General features: G+C 44.6%; 1 protein-coding gene across 1 annotated transcript in view; it reads left to right on the forward strand.

The window, feature by feature from the left end:
* Window positions 1-14,011, forward strand: part of LY96 (lymphocyte antigen 96) — a 19,856-nt gene extending 5,845 nt beyond the window's left edge. The window contains exons 2-5 of the mRNA XM_015416190.1: window positions 2,633-2,722; window positions 6,289-6,417; window positions 12,019-12,071; window positions 13,612-14,011. Coding sequence (XP_015271676.1) covers window positions 2,633-2,722; window positions 6,289-6,417; window positions 12,019-12,071; window positions 13,612-13,701 — 362 coding nt within the window. The 3' untranslated portion in view covers window positions 13,702-14,011. The remainder of the gene's footprint in view (window positions 1-2,632; window positions 2,723-6,288; window positions 6,418-12,018; window positions 12,072-13,611) is intronic.
* Window positions 14,012-20,548: the final 6,537 nt, after the last annotated feature.

A 20,548-nucleotide genomic window follows, 5' to 3' on the forward strand; every position in this document is an offset into this window, starting at 1 on the left:
ACTGCAATAAAGAAGGCCAATGCTATGCTGGGGATTATTAGGAAGGGTATTGAAAACAGATCAGCCAATATAATAATGCCCCTATATAAATCAATGGTGAGACCTCATTTGGAATACTGTGTGCAGTTCTGGGCACCACACCTTAAAAAGGTTATTATAGCTTTGGAAAAAGTGCAGAAAAGGGCAACTCGAATGATAAAAGGGTTGGAACACTTTCCCTATGAGGAAAGGTTAAAGCGCTTAGGGCTCTTTAGCTTGGAGAAAAGACGACTGAGGGGTGACATGATCGAGGTTTATAAGATTATGCATGGGAAAGAGCAGGTAAAGAAAGAGGTACTTTTCTCCCTTTCTCACAATACAAGAACTCGTGGGCACTCCATGAAACTGCAGAGCGGTCGGGTTAGAACGGATAAAAGGAAGTACTTCTTCACCCAAAGAGTGATTAACACATGGAATTCACTGCCACAGGAAGTGGTGGGTGCTACAAGCATGGACGGCTTCAAAAGGGAATTAGATAAGCATATGGAGCAGAGAGTGGGCACTCCATGAACTTGCTGAGCGGTCGGGTTAGAATGGATAAAAGGAAGTACTTCTTCACCCAAAGAGTGATTAACACTTGGAATTCACTGCCACAGGAAGTGGTGGGTGCTACAAGCATGGATGGCTTCAAAAGGGAATTAGATAAGCATATGGAGCAGAGGTCCATCAGTGGCTATTAGCCACAAGGTATAGCTAGGGGCTCTGGGGCAAGTGATGCTCTGTCTTCTTGGTGCTTGGGGGGGGTCAACAGTGGGAGGGCTTCTAATGTCCTGGCCCCACTGCTGGACCTCCTGATGGCACTGGTATTTCTGGCCACTGTGTGACACAGAGTGTTGGACTGGATGGGCCTTTGGCCTGATCCAACATTGGCGTCTCTTATGTTCTTATGTTCTTATGAGCTTCAAGATACTTCAGCAAAAACAGAGAAGATAAATAAGAAGCTGAAAAAAGTTGATCTTAAGCCCAAAAAGTTTGAACAAAGACTGGAGGTGGTGGAAAAAGATAAAATCTTTGAGAATCACCAATTGCTATCCCTCCAAATGGAAAAATCAGCATATGTCCTGAGATTTCAGAACATTTCTGAGCAGAAAGGTGAAAACCTGAAAGAGATTTTAAGCAAAGAAGTGGTCCCCGTGGTAGGCTTAACAGCAGAAGTGATACAAAACACCATGGATATAGTATGCTGTACATATCCAGAATATATAAAGAAAAATAAGCTGCCCGGGGAAATATTCGTTAAATTCTCAAATTCTCAAAAAGGTCAATAAGAGACTTAATCCTGAAAGCAACTAGCAGAACTGTTTTAAAAATCAAAGGAGAACAAACTAAAATTTTAAAAGGCATTCCATTTGAGATCAGAAAAAGAAGAAGACAGTACAGAGACCTGGCACAACACCCCATACAGATGGTTAACCCCAGAAGGGCTTACTTTTAACTTCAACAACAAAAAAGAAAAAATTGACTCTGTCTTCAAAGCGAAAAAATTTCTTCAGCACCACCAACAAGATAAAGATGGATCTGAGAAACTGGAGGACGACAAGGATGCAGAAAAAGAAGAAGACAAAACCGAGGAAAGTTCTACCAACTCTTCATCGGCTGGATCCTTAGATTTTGAAGCAGAACTAGGGGCTACTGCTCCAAAGGACTTTGAAAAGAAACATAGAGGAAGGAAATAAGTAAAATAATAAAACTCTAATGGTCTGATAATTATCAGGAACTAATAACCCAAAACTAAGAAGCATACACTCTAACCAAATTTGTTTGTGAACACTCACTCAATCTTCTATATAACTATTGTATTAACTCTCATGCATTACTACTTTGACAGTAGGGAATTATCCTTACTTTAAATAATTGTATTAATGATCTCTTGCTACTCATAGGTTTTGTTTGTTCCCATCCCCAAACCCTATAGGTGTGTACAGGGGTCATTTTGTAGAAAAAGAGGTGCAGGAGCTCATTAGCATAACTTATTAGCATAACTTATTTGCATATGCCACACCCCCTGACATCACCAGAAGTGTGTCAGAAGGCAACACCCACCACTCAGGCTCCACTAGACTGTTTTGGATTGCTAGCTATTGGGGGGAACAGACGTGCAGATCTGCCCTTGCAGAGGAGGGAGAGCTTGTGCCTGAATAAAACTTGGTCTTAAAGGTACCGTGGACTGTTTTGGGTTGCTAGCAATAGAGGGGGGGGGGAACGCACAGATCTGCCCTCAGAGGAGGGAGAGCTTGTACCTGAAGGCGGGCCAGGGGGGTGCTCTGCAACTTACCTAGCTGCTTTTTGCTCCTCGTGGCCCAACTGAGGGCAGCTGGGAGCAGGAGGCGGAGCTCCGCTCCTGTGCACTCCCACAGGAAATGACCCCTGGGTGTGTAGTTTAGAAAAGCAATAAAAATGTTTGTTTTTTAAAAATAATAATAATGATAATAAAAAAGAACGGGACATTTTTTTCCAGGCAGGTAGCAATGCTTTACCTGGATAAGTGTTGCCATTTAGAGTTGTCATATTTCAGTCTGGATCTAGGAATGATCAAAGTTTCATGCCATTTCCCAATGAGCTTTATGATGTTGCTAAATCCATCTCCCCATAGGTTCCAGCACTGAAACACTCGTCTTTGGAGTGGAGCCATGTAATCTTAATGACTTTTCGAAGTGGAAGGGAACTCTATTCTGGATTCCAAGTGAGTTGCTCTTGTATTTCAAATAATAGCATTAGAATAATTACTTTGCATTGTTGAAAGGTGGTGTACTTTTCCCTGGTGATCTGCTTTACCCATCACTATTTCAATGACCTGGGGTGAAACATGTATGTAGTATAGGACTAGTACTCACCGAGCTGAATGTATAGCCCATTCTGCCATGGACTGGACAACTTGCCAGCCTCCTCTTCCCATTGCTGTAGTCCCAGTCAGGCTCAGTCTATTCTTGCTGGACTGGAAGTTTGGAAGAGCTGGTGTTGTTCAGATCGTTGATGATTCCTAGTTGTCCTACTGGGACAGAGTCAGCTGAAGGAAGCTCTTGCATGACTTGAAGGCTATCATGTTTCTAGCTTATCACACAAGCATCACAAATTTGGTAAAGTGCCATGTCCACGTAATTTACTTATTGTGAAGGTCTATTAACTTTTGTCAGATGCTTCCAGTGATGAAACCCACAAAATTAAGCTCGGTAAACAGTCTTTTTGAAAGCAACACAATCAAATTGGATGGGTAAAGGAGCTGATTGACTTCACACACACACACACACACAGAGGGAGAGAGAGAGGACCTTCGTCTAGGGTTGCCAACCTCCAGATGGCACCTGGAGAGCCGGCACTATTACAGTTGATTTCCAGACAACCAAAATCAGTTCCCCTGGAGAAAATGGCTGCTCTGGAGGGTGGACTCTATGGCATGATACCCTGCTAAGCTCCCTCCCCAAAACCTTCCCTCCCCAGGCTCCACCCCCAAAATCTCCAGGTCTTTCCCAACCCAGAGCTAGCAACCCTACCTCCTACACTGTTCTGTCAGGGAATTTGTTGCAGATAACTCAGACGGTCTCTGAAATGCCAGGATGTCAAGGACGGCATGCTATATGTACTCCCAGAACTATTTTTTCCACCTTTTAAAATTTTAATCATACTTCCATGGTGGACAGGATTTAAAAGGAGAGAACCCATGGAGGGGAAATTTTTCCCACTGAGAATGGCTATTTCCCATGTTTTTGTTCCTGAGGGGAAAATTTATAACTACTCATATTCCTTGTCTCCCTCCCCACTCCCAAGTAGGGGGGAAACCAGCTTGGTGATTTTCAATGGGCAAGTGATGCAAATTAAGAGCTAAGTAGCCTCTCCCCCATGTCAATCTACCTGTTTAAATTGCTGCCTCTGTAGCTGCATTTTTTTAAAGTCAGGAAAAATAATTATGGCACTATGTGTAGCTCTATTCTTAGTGAGCATGTCAACATTTTGTTGTTTTCCTGGATCTTCTGTATTAGCTGATGCTTCAGTGAGATGGCTATCCTGGTGTTTAATGATGTTGTTGTTGTTGTTCAGTCGCACAGTCGAGTCCGACTCTTCGCGACCCCATGGACCAGATCCCGCCAGGCCTTCCTGTCTTCCGCCGTCCTCTGAAGTTTGCTCAATTTCATGTTCGTTACATCTATGACCCTGTCTAACCATCTCATCCTTTGCCATCCCCATCTTCTTTGACCTTCAATCTTTCCCAGCATCAGGGTCTTCTCCAGTGAGTGCTCCCTTCTCATTTGGTGGCCAAAGTATTTGAGCTTCAGTTTCATTATCTGGCCTTCCAGGGAACAGTCAGGGTTGATTTCTTTTAGGATTGACTGATTTGATCTTCTTGCAGTCCAAGGGACTCTCAAGAGTCTTCTCCAGCACCATAGTTCAAAAGAATCTATTCTTCGGCGCTCGGCCTTCCTTATAGTCCAACTCACGCAGCCATACATGACTACTGGGAATACCGTTGCTTTGACCATGCGGACTTTTGTTGGCAGGGTGATGTTTCTACTTTTTATCATGCTGTTTAGGTTCGCCATCACTTTCCTCCCAAGGAGCAGGCGTCTTTTAATTTCATGGCTGCTGTCACAGTCTGCGGTGATCTGGGATCCCAGGAACGTGAAGTCTGTCACTACTTCCACGACTTCCCCTTCTATTTGCCAAGGAGTGATGGGGCCGGATGCCATGATCTTAGTTTTTTTGATGTTGAGCTTCAAGCCCACTTTTGCGCTCTCCTCTTATACTCTGAGCAAGAGGCTCTTAAGGTTCTCTTCACTTTCTGCCATTAGAATGGTATCGTCTGCATATCTGAGGTTTTTGATCTTTTCCCCAGCAATCTTAATTCCCGCTTGTGATTCATCCAGGCCAGCATTTCGCATGATGTACTTTGCATATATATTAAATAAGCAAGGTGACAATATACATCCTTGTCGTACTCCTTTTCCTATGCTAAACCAATCAGTTGTTCCATATCCGGTTCTAACTGTTGCTTCTTGACCCTTATACAGGTTTCTAAAGAGACATGATACTTCATCTAATAAGTCTTTAAGTCTTATGTTTGATCCTGAAGAGAGACGTTGGGGAACTGGTAGACTGAGAGAGCCATCTCAGCAGGTCTCCTCTGAGTCCTCTCAGACCTAGTTAATGGGGATCATTCCCAGGAAAGATTGCTGGATGACTGCGTGTGGGAGAATTTGGTATGCTGGGTGACTGTGTGCCTTCATTTTTCCTACATCCCTTCTTTTTTTGGCACCAGAGTTTTAGGTATGCAGATGACAGTGTATTGAACAATCCTTTTGCTTGTCCTATTTTAAGAACACAATAAGAGTTCTGTTGGATCAGACCTGTGGTCCCTCTAGCCTTGCATCCTCTTTCATACAATGGCTAACCAGTTTACCTGGTGGGCCAACAATCAGGGCGTAGAGGCCAAGACCTTCCCTCGATGCTGGCACTGGTGTTCCGAGGTTTGCTCCCTCAGAAGAATATGGAGGTTCGATTTAGTCACCATGAGTAGTAGCCATTGACGAACCTATCCTCCATGAGTCATATTCCCTCTTAAAATCCTATGTGTTTGTGGCTAATGCCTTCACTACGTTCAGTAAACTTCGCAATTTAATTACTAATTGAGTAGAAAAGCATTTTCCCTTGGTGATCTGGATCCTATTTCCTATCAACTCCTTTGGAACTCCCCACATTCTAGTATTATGGAGGAGAGAGAAGCTTCAGGTTGCCAGGTCTGGGTTGGAAAATACCAGGAGACTTCGGGGGTGGAGCCAGGAGAGGGCAGGGTTTGGGGAGGGGTGAAGCCTCAGCATAGTACAATGCCATAGAGTCCACCCTTCAAAGCAGCCATTTTCCCCATGGGAGCTGATCTCTGTCAGCTGGAGATCAGTTGTAAAAAGGAGAGATCCCCAGGCCCCACTTGGAGGCTGGTAACGCTAGAAAATCTCTCTATCCACTTTCTCTTCCTCATTTATAATTTAAGAGGCCTCTATCATATGTGAAGGAAAGCGACCAGCCACTATCCAGTTTTGGTAGAAAAGAATAATGGTGTGTACCTTAAGACAGCTTAATGCATGTTATTTTTCTGGCTATGCTGCTGTACGTTATGGATGTTTTCAATCAGATTATCTCACAAAATTCATTATCAAATGATTCACAGATTTGAATGAATTGTTCTGAGAAAATAAAATGAAAATGGATGTAATTTTCTGAAGCTTCTGCACTCTGTCTTTGATTGTGTTATTTTTATAGAGAGAGATTTAACCTTTCTCAGAACGATAACAGCCCTGTGGTATGAACGTAAGAAAGTCTTAGAATGGAGAAATGTTCTTTGCACTGGTGAAGATGATGATTATACATTTTGTGGAGCACTAAAGGGAGGTAAGTGTGAAATACAAAATATTTCACTGACATATAAAATCTACATGGCTACTACAGTTTTTCTATGAAAAGCTTTTCAGCAAATCAATATGAGTAGTATGTACAGAAATCTAAAGGTCAGAGAACTGTGAGTTGTCAAAACTCACCTTTCTAAAATGGAGACCCTTGTTTTGGATTTTCATGTCCAAACAGACTGGAATCTTACAAGCATGTGAAATGAGTTTTCTGTCTTGATGCTTTTTAAAGATGTTTAGAGAGTAGCAAGTTCCTGAATATTTGTATTATTTTTCAACACTGTTGGAAACGTATGTGTTTACAAGGTCTGACAGTCCAGTCATTATAGAGTTAACTTGTTTACCTAGTATTGCTATTGTTTACTGACCTGGAAGGGATACCTGGCACAGAGCCAATGGGGGATTAGCCCCGGAAAAGGTGTGATACAAATTGGTTGTTTGTTTTCAGGTGACTTCCTTTCCAGGGGTCGAGAAGGACACATTCTCCATTATCTGTGTGTTAGTGTGTGACTGTGTTTTGAGAAGTAAGCAGTAGAAAATGTAGCTGTTAGATGTTCTGTTATTTTGTAGGTTCCCTGTATACCTTTTACCAGGGGTCTTTTTGTAGAAAAAGAGCTGCCAGAGCTCATTAGCATAACTCATTAGCATATGCCACACCACCTGACATCACCAGAAGTGTGTCATAAGGCCACACCCCCTGACATCACGGGAGTGTGTCATAAGGCCACACCCCCTGACATCACCGGAACCTCTTGATGACTGGTTTTTGTTTCTTGTCCTTGGCCCTTTCGGTCTGTTGGTTATGGTCCAGCTCCCCCTCTTCCTGTCACATGACTCTGAAACCACATCCCGGGATGCTCCTTTGTGAGTGACTGGCATTAAAGCTATGAGTGAGCAATTTGGCTACTGCATAAATCAGTTTGCTCTGGAGGCATCTTTCCTGAATTAAGACAAAAATGTATGAGCCAGAGGCTAAAAAACTATTAGCTACCTTGCACTTAGAGGATACACTGGACAAAACCCAGGTGCCCTCAGGAGGTCCACCAGCGGGGCCAAAACTCCAGGAGCCCTCCCACTCTTGCCCCACAAGCACCAAGAATGCAGAGCATCACTGCGCCAGACATAAGAACATAAGAGAAGCCATGTTGGATCAGGCCAGGGGCCCATCCAGTCCAACACTCTATGTCACACATCAGCCAAAAATACCAGGTGCTGCCCCACACTGAAAGTTCCTATCTATACCTTGTGGCTAAGAGCCACTGGTGGACTAGCAGCAGCACAGAAGGCCTGCCCCTAGCACTGCATCAGCCAACTACTGTAAGGTAAGTACAAATGGGAAACCATATACAAAAGATAAATACACTGTGTCACACATCAGCCAAAAATACCAGGTGCCCTCAGGAGGTCTGGCAGTGGGACCAGAACACCAGAAGCCCTCCCACTGTCCCCCCCAAGCACCAAGAATACAGAGCATCCCTTGCCCCAGACATAAGAACATAACAGAAGCCAATGCTGGATCAGGCCAATGGCCCCTCCAGTCCAACACTCTGTTACACAGGGGCCAAAAATACCAGGGGCCATCAGGAGGTCCGGCAGTGGGGCTAGGACACCAGAAGCCCTCCCACTGTTGCCCCCCCAAGCTCCTGGGGTGGGAGTCTCATCTGCGCCGCTCCAGGTGGCGCGGACGAGGCAGGGAGGGGGACGGGGGCCTCATCTGCGCTGTTCTCCGGCGGTGCGGACGAGGCAGGGAGGGGGACGGGGGTCTCATCTGTGCTGTTCTCAGGTGGCGCGGACGAGGCAGAGAGGGGGACGGGGGCCTCATCCACGCCACTCTCAGGTGGTGCGGATGAGGCAGGGAGAGGGTGCAGACCTCGGCAGGGCCCGGGGAAGCAGAGGAGGAGGTGGGCAAACAACTCACCTTCCTTCTTCTGCATCCTCGTGGCACTGACTGAGGCCTGCTGGGAGCAGGGAGCAGGGAGCAGGGAGCAGGGCTTGGTCATGTGACCACCCTGCCCCCTGTGCTCTTCACTCCCGGAGCTGTGCTCCGGAGAGCTCCGGCCCCATCCAACCCCTGCCTTTTACCCTTAGATATAAAGGTTTTTAAAAGCAAAGAAATCTCTTCTTTCCAATAGAGCAAGATCCATTGATACTCTGAGTATTTTATATACTTTTGACTATTTTACAACAAACACAACCAGAAAATTGGCACAATTGGGCAAGTATTGTCATCTATTACCTCTACAGCACTTTCCCTAAAGTAAGAGGACTGAATGTTGTGCCAACAGATATGAGTGGTGAGTTTTGAGGGTTACTCATATACAGCAAACAAACAATCCAGCTGGGGGTAACATTATAGGAAAGGCATACAGCATCTTCTAAGACTATGGGTGTGAGATCTAGGGTCCTTCAAACTGATAGTCACTGACAATTAATCCTTATGTTTGAACCTCTTATCTCTATGACTAAAGTATCCTGTAACACAACTAAAAATAAAGGCACAATACTTAGGCGATCCTAACTTTTTTTGTCTTTAATAGTCCCAGAAGTGATTGACTCCAAATTTGCTAAAAACAGTAGAACTGGAAGAATACATGGGGATATTTATCCATTTCCCCCTCCCCCAAAAAAAATCCCCCCCCCCCCCGCTGGACAGCTGCTTGTTCTGATGTCTGTATTTCCCCCCTGTGTGGTTTACAGCAGCTCGACAAAGCAATTTTGATGAAGAAAGTGGTGTCTTCTCCTGGAGCCATTGCTTTAATCAAATTTGGAGGTGTCCCACCCAGGAAATACAAGAAACTGAAAACATATATATTAGACGATATGATCACGTGTCTCCTAAGTAATGCATAGCTATGAAGTAAATCTTCATGTAGTTAGAAGTAGGTGTCAGGACTAGGAAGAGAGAGGCCTGGGAAAGGGAAACCCAGAATGCTTAGAGGCACACATTCAATTTGTGTGGGATGCATTGTGAGTGTGGCTGTGGCTTCTATCCATCAGGAACCTAGAAAATGACTCAGCCTACCTGCCACATCAAAGAGCAGTTTAGAGTACACTCTTAGTTCGTGCAGGACAGCACACAGGCAAGAAGCAGCATGTGTGAATTTTGACATCTGGCAAGAGACAAGGGAACAGCTCAGAATCCTTCTGCAGGATGACAGAGGTTTATTAGACATGCCGCAGAATCCATCTTAGTCCTGGCCCTGTCAAAAGCAGTGTATGAGTACAGAGTCCCAGATTACTCTGGCATGGCAAGCACCCAGCACCAAAATCAGAATCTGGAACAGGCACCATGTTCCACACATAGTTTATTGCACATACCCAAGGCTTTTCAGTCTCCACATTCTAGCAGCAGCCTTCTACACTCCCTGAATGTTGGGCATCCCTCCAGAATGTCATTCTTTGAGGCATAAGGGACTATTCTCCAAAGGAAAAAATATATCCCATTCTGTGTATATACAGAAGTATTTTGCATGCATACCTGGGTCTCAGCCATGATTAGATCCTTATAGAAGACCCCAGTCGTGTACTGTCATTGGAAGGTATAAACTTGATCCCATGCATTAAAGAATGAACCTGGCTTTTTCAGCTCATCATAGTCCTTAGAAATGGAGCCATGGCTGAGCAACCAGAATCCCTGGTCTGATGGGAGACAAACTGGCTCTCTCTGAAGAGGAAGCAAGCTACGCAACCTGGCTCTAGGTTGGGTCATATGGCCAAAGAGCTGCTTGGAGGGGTTTTTTTGTTGCAGGAAGCCAATCCTATATCATGAGCAGCATCCACATAGTGAGATTTCAGTGGCCACCACCCAGCAGTTAAGCTAACTTTGAGGAAATGCATGATGGGCAAGGCTTGGCCAAGAGAACATGTCTTAGTATGATTTGGTTAAGGTTGCTGTCCTCCAGGTGAAGTCTGGGGAGTTCCTGGAATTACATCTAATCTCCAGACTACAGAGATCAATTCCCCTGGAGAAAATAGGTGCTTTGGAGGGTAGACTCTATGGCATTGTACCCCACTGAGGGCCCTGTCCTCTCCGGAATCCACCCCTGAATCTTCAGGGATGACCTAGCCTGGAGCTGACAAGCCTACCCTCCCCCACACACACACACACCAGTGACCAGGGGGACCTGTCAACCCTACCTCGGGTAGTTCTTATTGCTACGCTGCTTTTGGCTTCCTGTTTGTGTCCTCTGCCTCCAGTATGCTCTCTGTCTGTGGGGGAGGGAGTGCTTTGTATAAAGATTTTATTGACTCCCCTAAAAAGGGGAGGAGTTTCGCTTAAAAAGAAAAATAGGGAAGGTATATAGTGGGACGAAGAGAAAGCTGAGTGATCTATTAACTGTTAGATTAAACTGTTAGTAATGTCCAATCATCAAAGGCTTCTTCTGCGTGTTGTCAAACATCTTTTTTCAATTCCAGTTACTTTCTGTATTAGTATGTTAGTAATGTTCCTTTGAATTTCTGTTAAAAAGTCTCTTCAGGGCACATTCAAAACCGCTTCTTTTACGTGCTGGTTACTTTTCCACTCTCAGTGACGGGAGGGGCTTCCTCTGTTTTTTCTCTCCCTCCGGCTTCTTCCCCTCCTCCTTCGGGTCGCTGTTAACTCTTTCAGTTCCTGTGCTATAAGTCGTCTTCCTTTCATGCCATGCCCGGAGATCTCCAGCTTTGAGAATGGTATTAATTTCAATTTCGCTTTTACCAATCTCTTCGCTGGATTCTCCTCTTCAATTGTTGACTTTTATAAGCGCTCATGAGGCACTTTTCGCTGTCACAATTCAAACTTTTCTTTTCCTTCACAATCCCCGTTGGATTCATAGCTATACACAGTCCAAATATTAAACAGCCAGCACTCACGTTGACACAAACGCCCAGACGGAAGTCCCTCCCTTCTCCTCCGCTTGTATTTACCCAGCTCCGACATCTTGTTTTTTTATTTTTAGTAAAGTTTTTAAAATGCGCTCCAGGGAAACAAAACCTCTTGCTTATTTTCAAGTACATCAAAGGAAAACATCACTATTCGCTCAGTCCATTCCCCCCCCTCTTTTCTTTTTTTTTCTTTCTCGCTTATAGAGGATTAACCCCCTCATTTTCCGCTGAAGGGGGGGGGGGAAACGTTCTTAGTTCATTTTCTCTGTATTTTGACAACTCACAGTTACGCCAGTCTTTTCTTTTCCATTTTTTTCGGATATTCGCTTCATCACTCGGTGACGCCCGGTGGTTCCGCTAAACCCCGTAAAACAGGGTCGCTCACGCAGCAAGGTCCAAAGGGGCAGGGCATGGCGAGAGTCTCAATCTCCGACCTTTCGACCGAAAAAGAGACTCCCCCCTGGAACGCCCTAAAGCGCCCCGGATCCGAGCTCCTCTCATCTGAGGGGCTCGTTCGGGTCTCCGCTTGCGCGGATTCCCTCCTCCACCGCGGGCGGGCAAGGCGCCCTCGGGAGCGACCCGAGGATGCGTCTGCCTTTCGCGGGAGCCAGACCGGAAGCCTGTGGGGGAGGGAGTGCTGAAGGAATTTATATACTTGCAGCTCTGGAAGAATGACAGAATGATGGTAGTGCCTTGTAACTTAATAATTATTTCTCTTTTGCAGAGACTGTCAACACAACTGTGGGACTCCGTAGTAGAAAAGCAAGCTATCCAATGGTACTTTTTCAGAGCTACTCTTTCATAAACGCTAAGTGCTAGAAAAGTTGAAAAATAAGTTTTGTACAACTTATATTTTTTTTGGGGGGAAACAAACTATTCCAGCAGTCTTAATGGATTTCATGTAATCCCATGGCACTGCAGCAATGTCAAGGAGTTCCTGCTCCTGGAATGACAAGCTCAGCTTCTTGAATTCCTTAATGACTACTACATTTCAGTGAATCTTTTTATGCAGTTTGTAAAGCAGAAAAAAGGGAGGTGGTGGTGGAAGGAGAACTTTGCGATGTGATCATGAAGTAAGTGATTTCCAGTATCACAAAGCAGCCAGGTTTAGATTCTGCTGAAGAAAATTAACAAGTTCAGTCCAATGAGTGCATTAAGTACAACGGTATACATTCACGGTGGGGTTTTTTAAAGTTCCAGAAATGAAGGCATCATAGACAATGACTAGGAGGTAGAGCTGACATGTCTTATCACAGACCAATCAGAGAAGGCTTATAGTTCTTCAGTGATCAATACCTAGATCCTGCTTATTTAACGTATTTTGCCTTATCATTAATGTTTGTTCTGATTTCTTGAAAGTACTGTTCATTCTGTAATACTAGTTTTTGTCATATGCAACTGCAACGTGGATTGAAATTGTATTGATTGACATTTTTAATAACCTGTGTATTTTATATTAATATTTGTATTGTTGTTTACCTATTGGTTCTTCTGTAAGCTGCCCTGAGCCTGCCTTGACGGGGAGGGCGGGGTAAAAATAAATAAATTTTCATCAACAAAATTAAATTTTTAAAAAATGATGAGTAGGCTTCCCCCTTCCCAAGGTAGTAGAGCACACACAATTATAGATTACAATGCAAAGGGTACTTTCCTTACACAGTTATCTGTAGTAGATCCCCAGAAGACCTGCTGCTCTGAACCCAGCTATTTTTTGTGGGGGTTTTTGCATTTGTGTGTGTGTGTCTGTAAGTATGTCTGTGTGTATGCCCATGCCTGGAAGTCATGGTGACCTCTGGCAACTCCTGCTGGGGCCTGAAGGACATTCAGAGAGGTGCCTTGGTAGCCTGCCTCTGCCTCCCGATCCTGGCATTCTTTGGAGGTCTCCCATCCCAACTACTTTCCAGGGTTGGCCCTCTTTAGCTTCCGAGACCTGATGAGATTTGGCTAGCCTGGGCTATTCAGGTCAGGGCTGAACCCAGCCTCTTGAGAAGGATGTAATGAAATAAACACACCCAATTAATGCAAACAGAGCTTATAAACCCTAGAGCAGTGGGGCAAAAAAAGCAAGTACTATGTTATCAACAAAGCTGTTGCTTGCAGAAAGTCAGTCTAGTAATCAACCAACTCATAGATTCATTCTAGAGATTGCATTCACTCCTGGTAGCAGGCGGAGAGTCCCTGAAATAATGAAATCTTTGAGGGAGTCCCTGGTCTTTTGAACTAGCCTCAGCCCTGCTGAAATGAGTGGGAGTTGTTTGGTTTGCAGCACTGTAAACTATCACTGCATCTAGGAATTAACTCATTTTCTTTGTTGCAGGGAGAATACATCGCAATCTTGAAAGGATACTCTGGCCATTCTGAAGCAGATCTGTTTTTATGTATGAATTTTACATTATTTCTTAAATAGGAGCCTTCCTACAATTTTGGATAAGTTGTTCTTCTAAACCATTTCATTGCCCAAGAACTACTTTCCAAGACTCCATGAAATTCGAACAGTAGAATCAACTGCTGCCGGGTTTTGTCTTTGCTGGTGGAATTGTCTGAAAAATAAAAAGTCTGTTCTTATGTTATCATTGGAAAGTGATTAAGTCCATATGACATCTTTGTTGAAATTTACACAGAGACAAACATATATATAAATAAATAAAATATGATCAAAACAGAGGCAGGGTAATGAATGAATGAATGATTTTCAGCATTATCTTTGTGCTAGCAACTGGGCCCTTTCACATTTTGCTGAACAAAGCATTTTTGTTTGGGGCAGAAAGTACTGCCAGACTCGTGAAATCCAATACTCTTTCTTTGTACTGATAAAACTTTTTTTTTCTGCAGTCAATACAGCAGTGTTTTTAATGACATTCTATTACTGTCAGTTTGCATACAGCTAAGACATATCTCTCCTATATAATAATTCTGTTTTAGGGTGGCAAGATTTGATGCACGCAAAATCAGTTGGCTGCCTGAACTACCACTCAGAAATGGGTCAAACAGTAGAATCAACTGCTGCCAGGTTTTGTCTTTGCTGGTGGAATTGGCTGAAAAATAAAAAGTCTGTTCTTATGTTATAAGTGGAAACTGATTACATCTACATGACATCTTAGTTGAAATTTTCTTACAACATAAATACATATATATCAATGATCAAAACTGACTCATGGTAAAGAATGAATTTCAGCATTATCTTTCTGCTAGCAGCAGGTGAGCCCTTTCACAATTTGCTGAACAAAGCATTTTTTGTTTGTGGTAGAAAGTACTGCCAGACTCGTGAAATCCAATACTCTTCTTTTTTCTTAGTACCAATAAAACCTTTTTCTGCAGTCAATACAGCAGTGTTTTTAATGACATTCTATTGGTGCCAGTTTGCATACAGCTAAGACATATAGGTTCTATATGCAATCAGGGTGGGTTCAAGGTTTCGGGGTCCCTGGGCAGAAAGTACTCAGCAGCCCCCTCCCCTCCCCACTGTTACCTCCCACTCACCAGCTCTTCCCCCAGCTGGGCATCCCTCCCCTGCCTACTCACCCAAGCCACAGGCAACACCTGGTTGCTCCTTGCCTGATTGCAGTGGGAACCGTGTCTGGCTGGGAGCATGGGTAGGAGAAAGCGTGTATGGGTCAACACTGCAGCAGTGGGCCACATCAGAACTCTTGGACCTCAGTAGTTGCCCCACCTCAGGCTACAGGATGCTGTGTGGCTCCCACATCTTGGAGGCATGTTGAATAATGCTCGCCTTGCGTAAAATCATATGATTCTCACATATCCCAAATGCCCACAGTTCTAAGGGCCTCATTTCAGGTGCTGATTACTCTCAGCAAGCCAGGTTCCATGCCAAAAGCTGTTCAAGCAATCCTGAATAGTTTGCCTATAGCAGAGAACAATGTGTTCCTGTGATGAAGGGATACATCAAAACACATCATTGTGAGTTTATAGGAGGAAAGTGGTGACATCACACAAGGCTCTGAGCGGCCTCATAGCCAGAAATGTTGGGTTGGTGGGGCATGGGGAAATTCTGTGGGGCAACAGGGGAGAGGAGACAGAGAGAGGCAGCTGTATGCTTTCCCTGAACTCCAAGTGGTGATTTCGCCACTTGGAGATCAGGTGCCAGCAGCCCCTGCTAGAAAAACAGCATTTAATGGGTTCCCTGTAAATGGTGTTTTTCGAGTGGGAGCTGCCTGTGCCTGAACTCCAAGCAGCAAAATCACTGCTTGGAGTTCAGGGAAGGCGTGAGGTCGGCAGCCGCCTCTCTCCCTCACCTCCTGCGAGATTTAAAGGGCCTGTTGATCAGCTGGGGGGAGGGAAGGGAAAGACAGGAGATGAGGGAAAGAGGCAGCTGCAAGATTTAAAGGGCCCTCCAGCTGATCTGGGGGCCATGTGCTCCCTCTGATCAGCTGAAGGGCCCTTTTAATGCCACAGGAGGGGAGGGGGGAGAGGGGCAGCAGCTGTTGTAAGGTATGCCTCCATTTGAGGGGCAGAGCCCTGAAATGCCCCACCGTAGCTACAGACCTGGATCTGATTACTGCTTTCCATGAGAATAAAAAAGCAGAAGCTGGTCCTTGACTTCAGCTCTCAATGTCTTCTTTGTCACAGTTTGGAAGAAGCAGAACAAAAGAGCATTGTGTCGAAGTACATGCCGTTGTTTACTTTCTCTTTGCTCTGTCCAGCATCACAGTCCTCATCTCTGTAACTGTGCGTGTTCCTCTCAACACCGGTGTATAAGATGGATGGTTTCCAACATGAGATCTTTTAACCAGTGCTGTGGGGGGTTTTGATGATTAGGGTTGCCAGGTCCCTACCTGGCATCCAGTGTGTGGGGGAAGAATCTCTGTGTCCGAGAGTCTCTTGCGCATATGTAGTGCGCACGTGCCACAATTATGTCACTCAGAAGTGATGTCATCGCTAGAGGGACGCTCTAGCATTCGGTTTTACAACTCTATGGTATCATAGAGTTTTAAGGTCAAACACTAGAGCGTCCCCAGACGATGTGCTCGGCACGATGATGTCACCTCCGGGTGACAGCATTGCATTGGGCATCTTGGCCTGATTCAAGCACTTTGGGGGCAGAGTTCCCCCCAGTGGCCGGATCCAGGCTGGCGGGTTGGGGGACCCTAGAGCAGGCAAACCCCTGCCCCCCGCAGGGGACATGGCAGCCCTATTGTTGATACAGAAAAAATTGCAGTTGTTGTGGACCATGAGAACTGCAGCAGTAGCATAATACTAGCCAACTGAAAGTTACAAAGCAGAATGTAAACAGTAAGACAGAGTGAGAACGCAAGCGAATGCTGGAACATGATATTGATGCAAAAGCCATAAAGGAGATCTGCCTGCTATAGGTTATAGTCTTCAAAGGCCTTTCTGTTGGAGATGCAGAAAGCTTTTGCAGGCTAATTAAACCGTGTTGTGACAAAAGTGGGAGATCTCAGGTTGCACCAAAGCATGAAAGGTGATTCTCTACTCTGTGCCTTTCGATTTGTGCTTTTGGAGAGGGATTTTGATGAGATGGTCTTCCAGGCCCTAAAGCTGCACTTTTCATTGTAGCCACTGGGCTGTGATGTGTTTCACTGATTAATACCAATTTTTTAAAAAATTTCAAACAACAGATTTGAAAACTAGACCTTGCATATTAGGGCTAAAGAAAATGTCACATCAGTGTCACAGTAGTGGTTTGCTTAGGCAAGATATAAGCCTCTGCCTTTCCATCAACATAAGAGAAAACTAGGTAATTTAGTGAAGTTAGTGAAGAAGGGACATTTGGAATAGCAGTGACCAAGCGACTTCAGTGAATAATTGTCACATGCCCCATCGCAAGGGTAAACTTTCCCAGTGAATACATATAAAGTCAATTTACAATGTACCATTGATTTTTAAATATCTCTTGATACATGTGTTGAGTAATTAGATGCATGTGTAACTGAACATGTGGTTGACATCACACATTTATCCAGATGTGTCCTGAGACTGGAATGACAGCTCCTGGGGGTACCAGGAGTCATCTGGGACTAGAATGACAGGCCACTCCAGTCCCAGAACACTCTTACCTCCAGTGGCTGTCATTCCACTGTGGAGCCTGTCTTTCCACTCCCAGAAGACTCCTGCTACCCCTAGGGGCTGTCATTCCACTCGGGGGGCCTGTCATCCCAGTCCCAGGACACATCTCCCACCCCCCAGGGGCTGTCATTCCACCCTGAAACCTCTCATTCAAGTCCCAGGACACATTTCCTACCCTCCAGGGGCTGTCATTCCACTCTGCGGCCTGTCATTCCACCCTCAGAACACATCTGCTACTCCCAGGGGCTATCATTACACTCCTGGACCTGTCATTCCAGTCCCAGAGTACTGTGTTTGAGATCAGAGACCTTAATGGAAAATCCATTCCACATTTTCTTTGCAACTCTTTTGAGCTGTAATGTATTTCAATGGAGCCCATGCAAGCCAATTGGCATTCCCGGCTCCCTTTATTTCTAATGGGACTTCAAGTCTCTCCCATTGTTTCCAGTGGGCAGTCCTGTCCTTCCTTTTACTACATCCCCTCGGCTGGCGGCTGGCCTGGCGCCTCTGCTCCCGAACACCTTCCTAGTGCTCGTTGTCTTGCAGCTACAACAGGCTTCACTGCTAGTATCATATAAATCTCTGCACATTAAAGTAAAAATTAAGCAATCCATTTCTTAAGCTTGAACTGGAAATCAACCTTCTTTGGAGAGAACTTGCATAAAAACAAGACCAAAGTCCACAAGATGAATGAGAAGTGTAATGAATTGTTTTATTTATTTATTTTTTAATTTTATTGACAAAATTATTTTAAAAATGTTTAAAACTTCATTAGCTTTCAATATATAAAGGGAAAACTTCATTTCCCTCTTGAGAGTTTTGGCACCTCCTTTAAAAAAAGGGGGGGAAAGTCCCTGTTCAGAGCTCTTCATCTGGCATATTGCTATGTCCCTCCAAGACTTCATCTGGCAGTGGGCTCTTGGTTCACCCCACCCCAAAATTGCTGGGTCTCTGAAAGGCCAGGACCCAACAATATTAGGGATCAGAAGCTGTACTTCTTATCTCTAGTCCCAGCCTGGCTGCAATGCAGAAATATTTGGGGTGTGTCAGAAGCCCACCCTCAGCTGGGACACCACAAAGTGGGCGGAAGGTCAGACGCTGACCCCCATGTGGTTGTAAGGAATGAACTGGGAGTTGACTTCTGATTCCCCACCCACCCACCCACCCCCAAATCTTTGCTGTGTTCCAGCAAGGCTGTCAGCTGATCCCAGAAACCAGATGGAAGTTGGCTTTCTGATCCAGCCCCCAAACTTCCCTGCCTGTTCCTGCCAAACATGCATTCACAGGTCATAAGCAGCCAGGCAGCAGCCTGATTGCTAGCGCTAAACAGGATGTGAGTTGAACTGGTGGGTGTTGGAGCGTGTCTAATTAGTTCTTGAAGAAGGCTTAGAGGCTACTGTACAAGATGTGCTGTTACTGTTCACAGTGAAGTTGTTTGAAGCTGTTCCTTATTCTGTTAGTCCTTATCTGCTCTGGACCTAAGTGCCTGACATGGGAGAACCCCACATGGCAGCACTGTTACAGAGCCACAGGCCAGATAAAGGGTTCTTATGAGCTTGATGCAGCTTGCAGCTCTCATGCTTGACACCCCCGATGTAGGGAACAGCTAGACTATCAGGCATCTAACATGCCATGCATACTTTACATACTGTCCTAAGAGACAGCTGAAGAGTCAGCATTTCTGTCTGCTATGCAGTCAATGAAAATAGATTTTCAGTGGTTCAAATAAGAATAATAACCCAAGTCCTTAGCCTACTGAATACATCCTCCGTTCATATTCATGACAGGAAGAAAACTAAAGAAGTGGCTCTGAAGCTTATTAAAGACTACGCTGATGTGGGCAGACAGCTCTGTATGCATATGATTTCTCGTACTATTTCATTATAGGGTTGTCAACTCTAGCTTGGGACATTCCTAAAGATTTGGGGGGAAAGGTTGGGAAGGGGTGGGAGTTGAGTGGAAATGTGATGCTATGGAGTCTACCCCCTGACGCTGCCAGTTCCTCCAGGGGAGCTAATCTCTGTACTCTGGAGACCAGTTGCTTATTAATGTCTGAAAGACCTCTGGGTTCACAGGCCCTTTTCAGAGGTAAATAGTATGGCAATGAAGTTCAGGCAATCTGTCTTAAGAAAGGAGCTCCCACCATTCCTAAACAAAGAACAACAACAATTTGAGCATTTATATAGCACTGCTAGACTATGCGTCACATATATTATCTCTCTGATCCAACCATCCTGGATGGGCAACGTTAATATCCCCCTATTGCAAATGATGGAATGGATTATAATGAGTGGTCATATCTTGGCTAAGGAGTCCATAGCAGCAGTGACATTTGAATTAGGAATTTCCAGGTTTATAGCTCGGTGTTAGCAAGTCTGTCTGAATCAAACACAGGACTGCCAACCTCCAGGTGGTGGCTGGAGATCTCCTGCTATTGCAATTGAACTCCAGGTGACAGATATCAGTTCTCCTGGAGAAAATGGCCACCTTGGAAGTTGGACTCTATGGCATTATGCCCCAAATCCCACCCTCCTTAGGCTCCACTCCCCAAATCTCCAGTTATTTCCCAACATGGAGCTGGCAATCCTAATGAAACAAGGCTTAGTCCCATGTAAGTACTTATGATTTATTTAGAAGCAAGACCCATTGGATAAATTGGTAATTATTTCTGAAGAAACATATAGAACAGCAGATTGCACAGTTGCTTACCAGTACTACCCCATACTACAGCCTTGACAGAATAGAGATGGAATCAGCTATCATAATGGAATGTCCATTGCTTCTTCCACGTTCCATTGTTCAGCATATCTTAAATAAAGAGTATATGAAAAGCATATATTCCTTGTTATGTAAAGACTGATAAACCTGTATGCTTTTATTCTTTTCATAGTACATAACATCTGCTAACACTTCATTAAAGAGTCAGCTTAAGATACCAAAACCAATTTCTACATTGTTTGCAATAGTGATTCCTAGTAATTAAATTCAAATAGGTTGAATTTAAATTCTGCTAGCAGAAGATGTATTTAAGATGTATTTAAGGGACCACTCTTGAGTGTCCTTCTAAGATTTCTTGTGGAAGGGAACTTAAAAGGCATTTAAATGCCCCCTCTGAGCTGTCTTTTCCACAGTGGGAGGGAGAGGGAAGCCTGAGGCCAAGCCAAGCAGCAGTGCTCTCACCCTGGCTGACATCAGCAGCAGGCAACACG

This window comes from Gekko japonicus, unplaced genomic scaffold, assembly GCF_001447785.1.
Source record: "Gekko japonicus isolate JY-2015 unplaced genomic scaffold, Gekko_japonicus_V1.1 scaffold520, whole genome shotgun sequence".
Taxonomy (NCBI): domain Eukaryota; kingdom Metazoa; phylum Chordata; class Lepidosauria; order Squamata; family Gekkonidae; genus Gekko; species Gekko japonicus.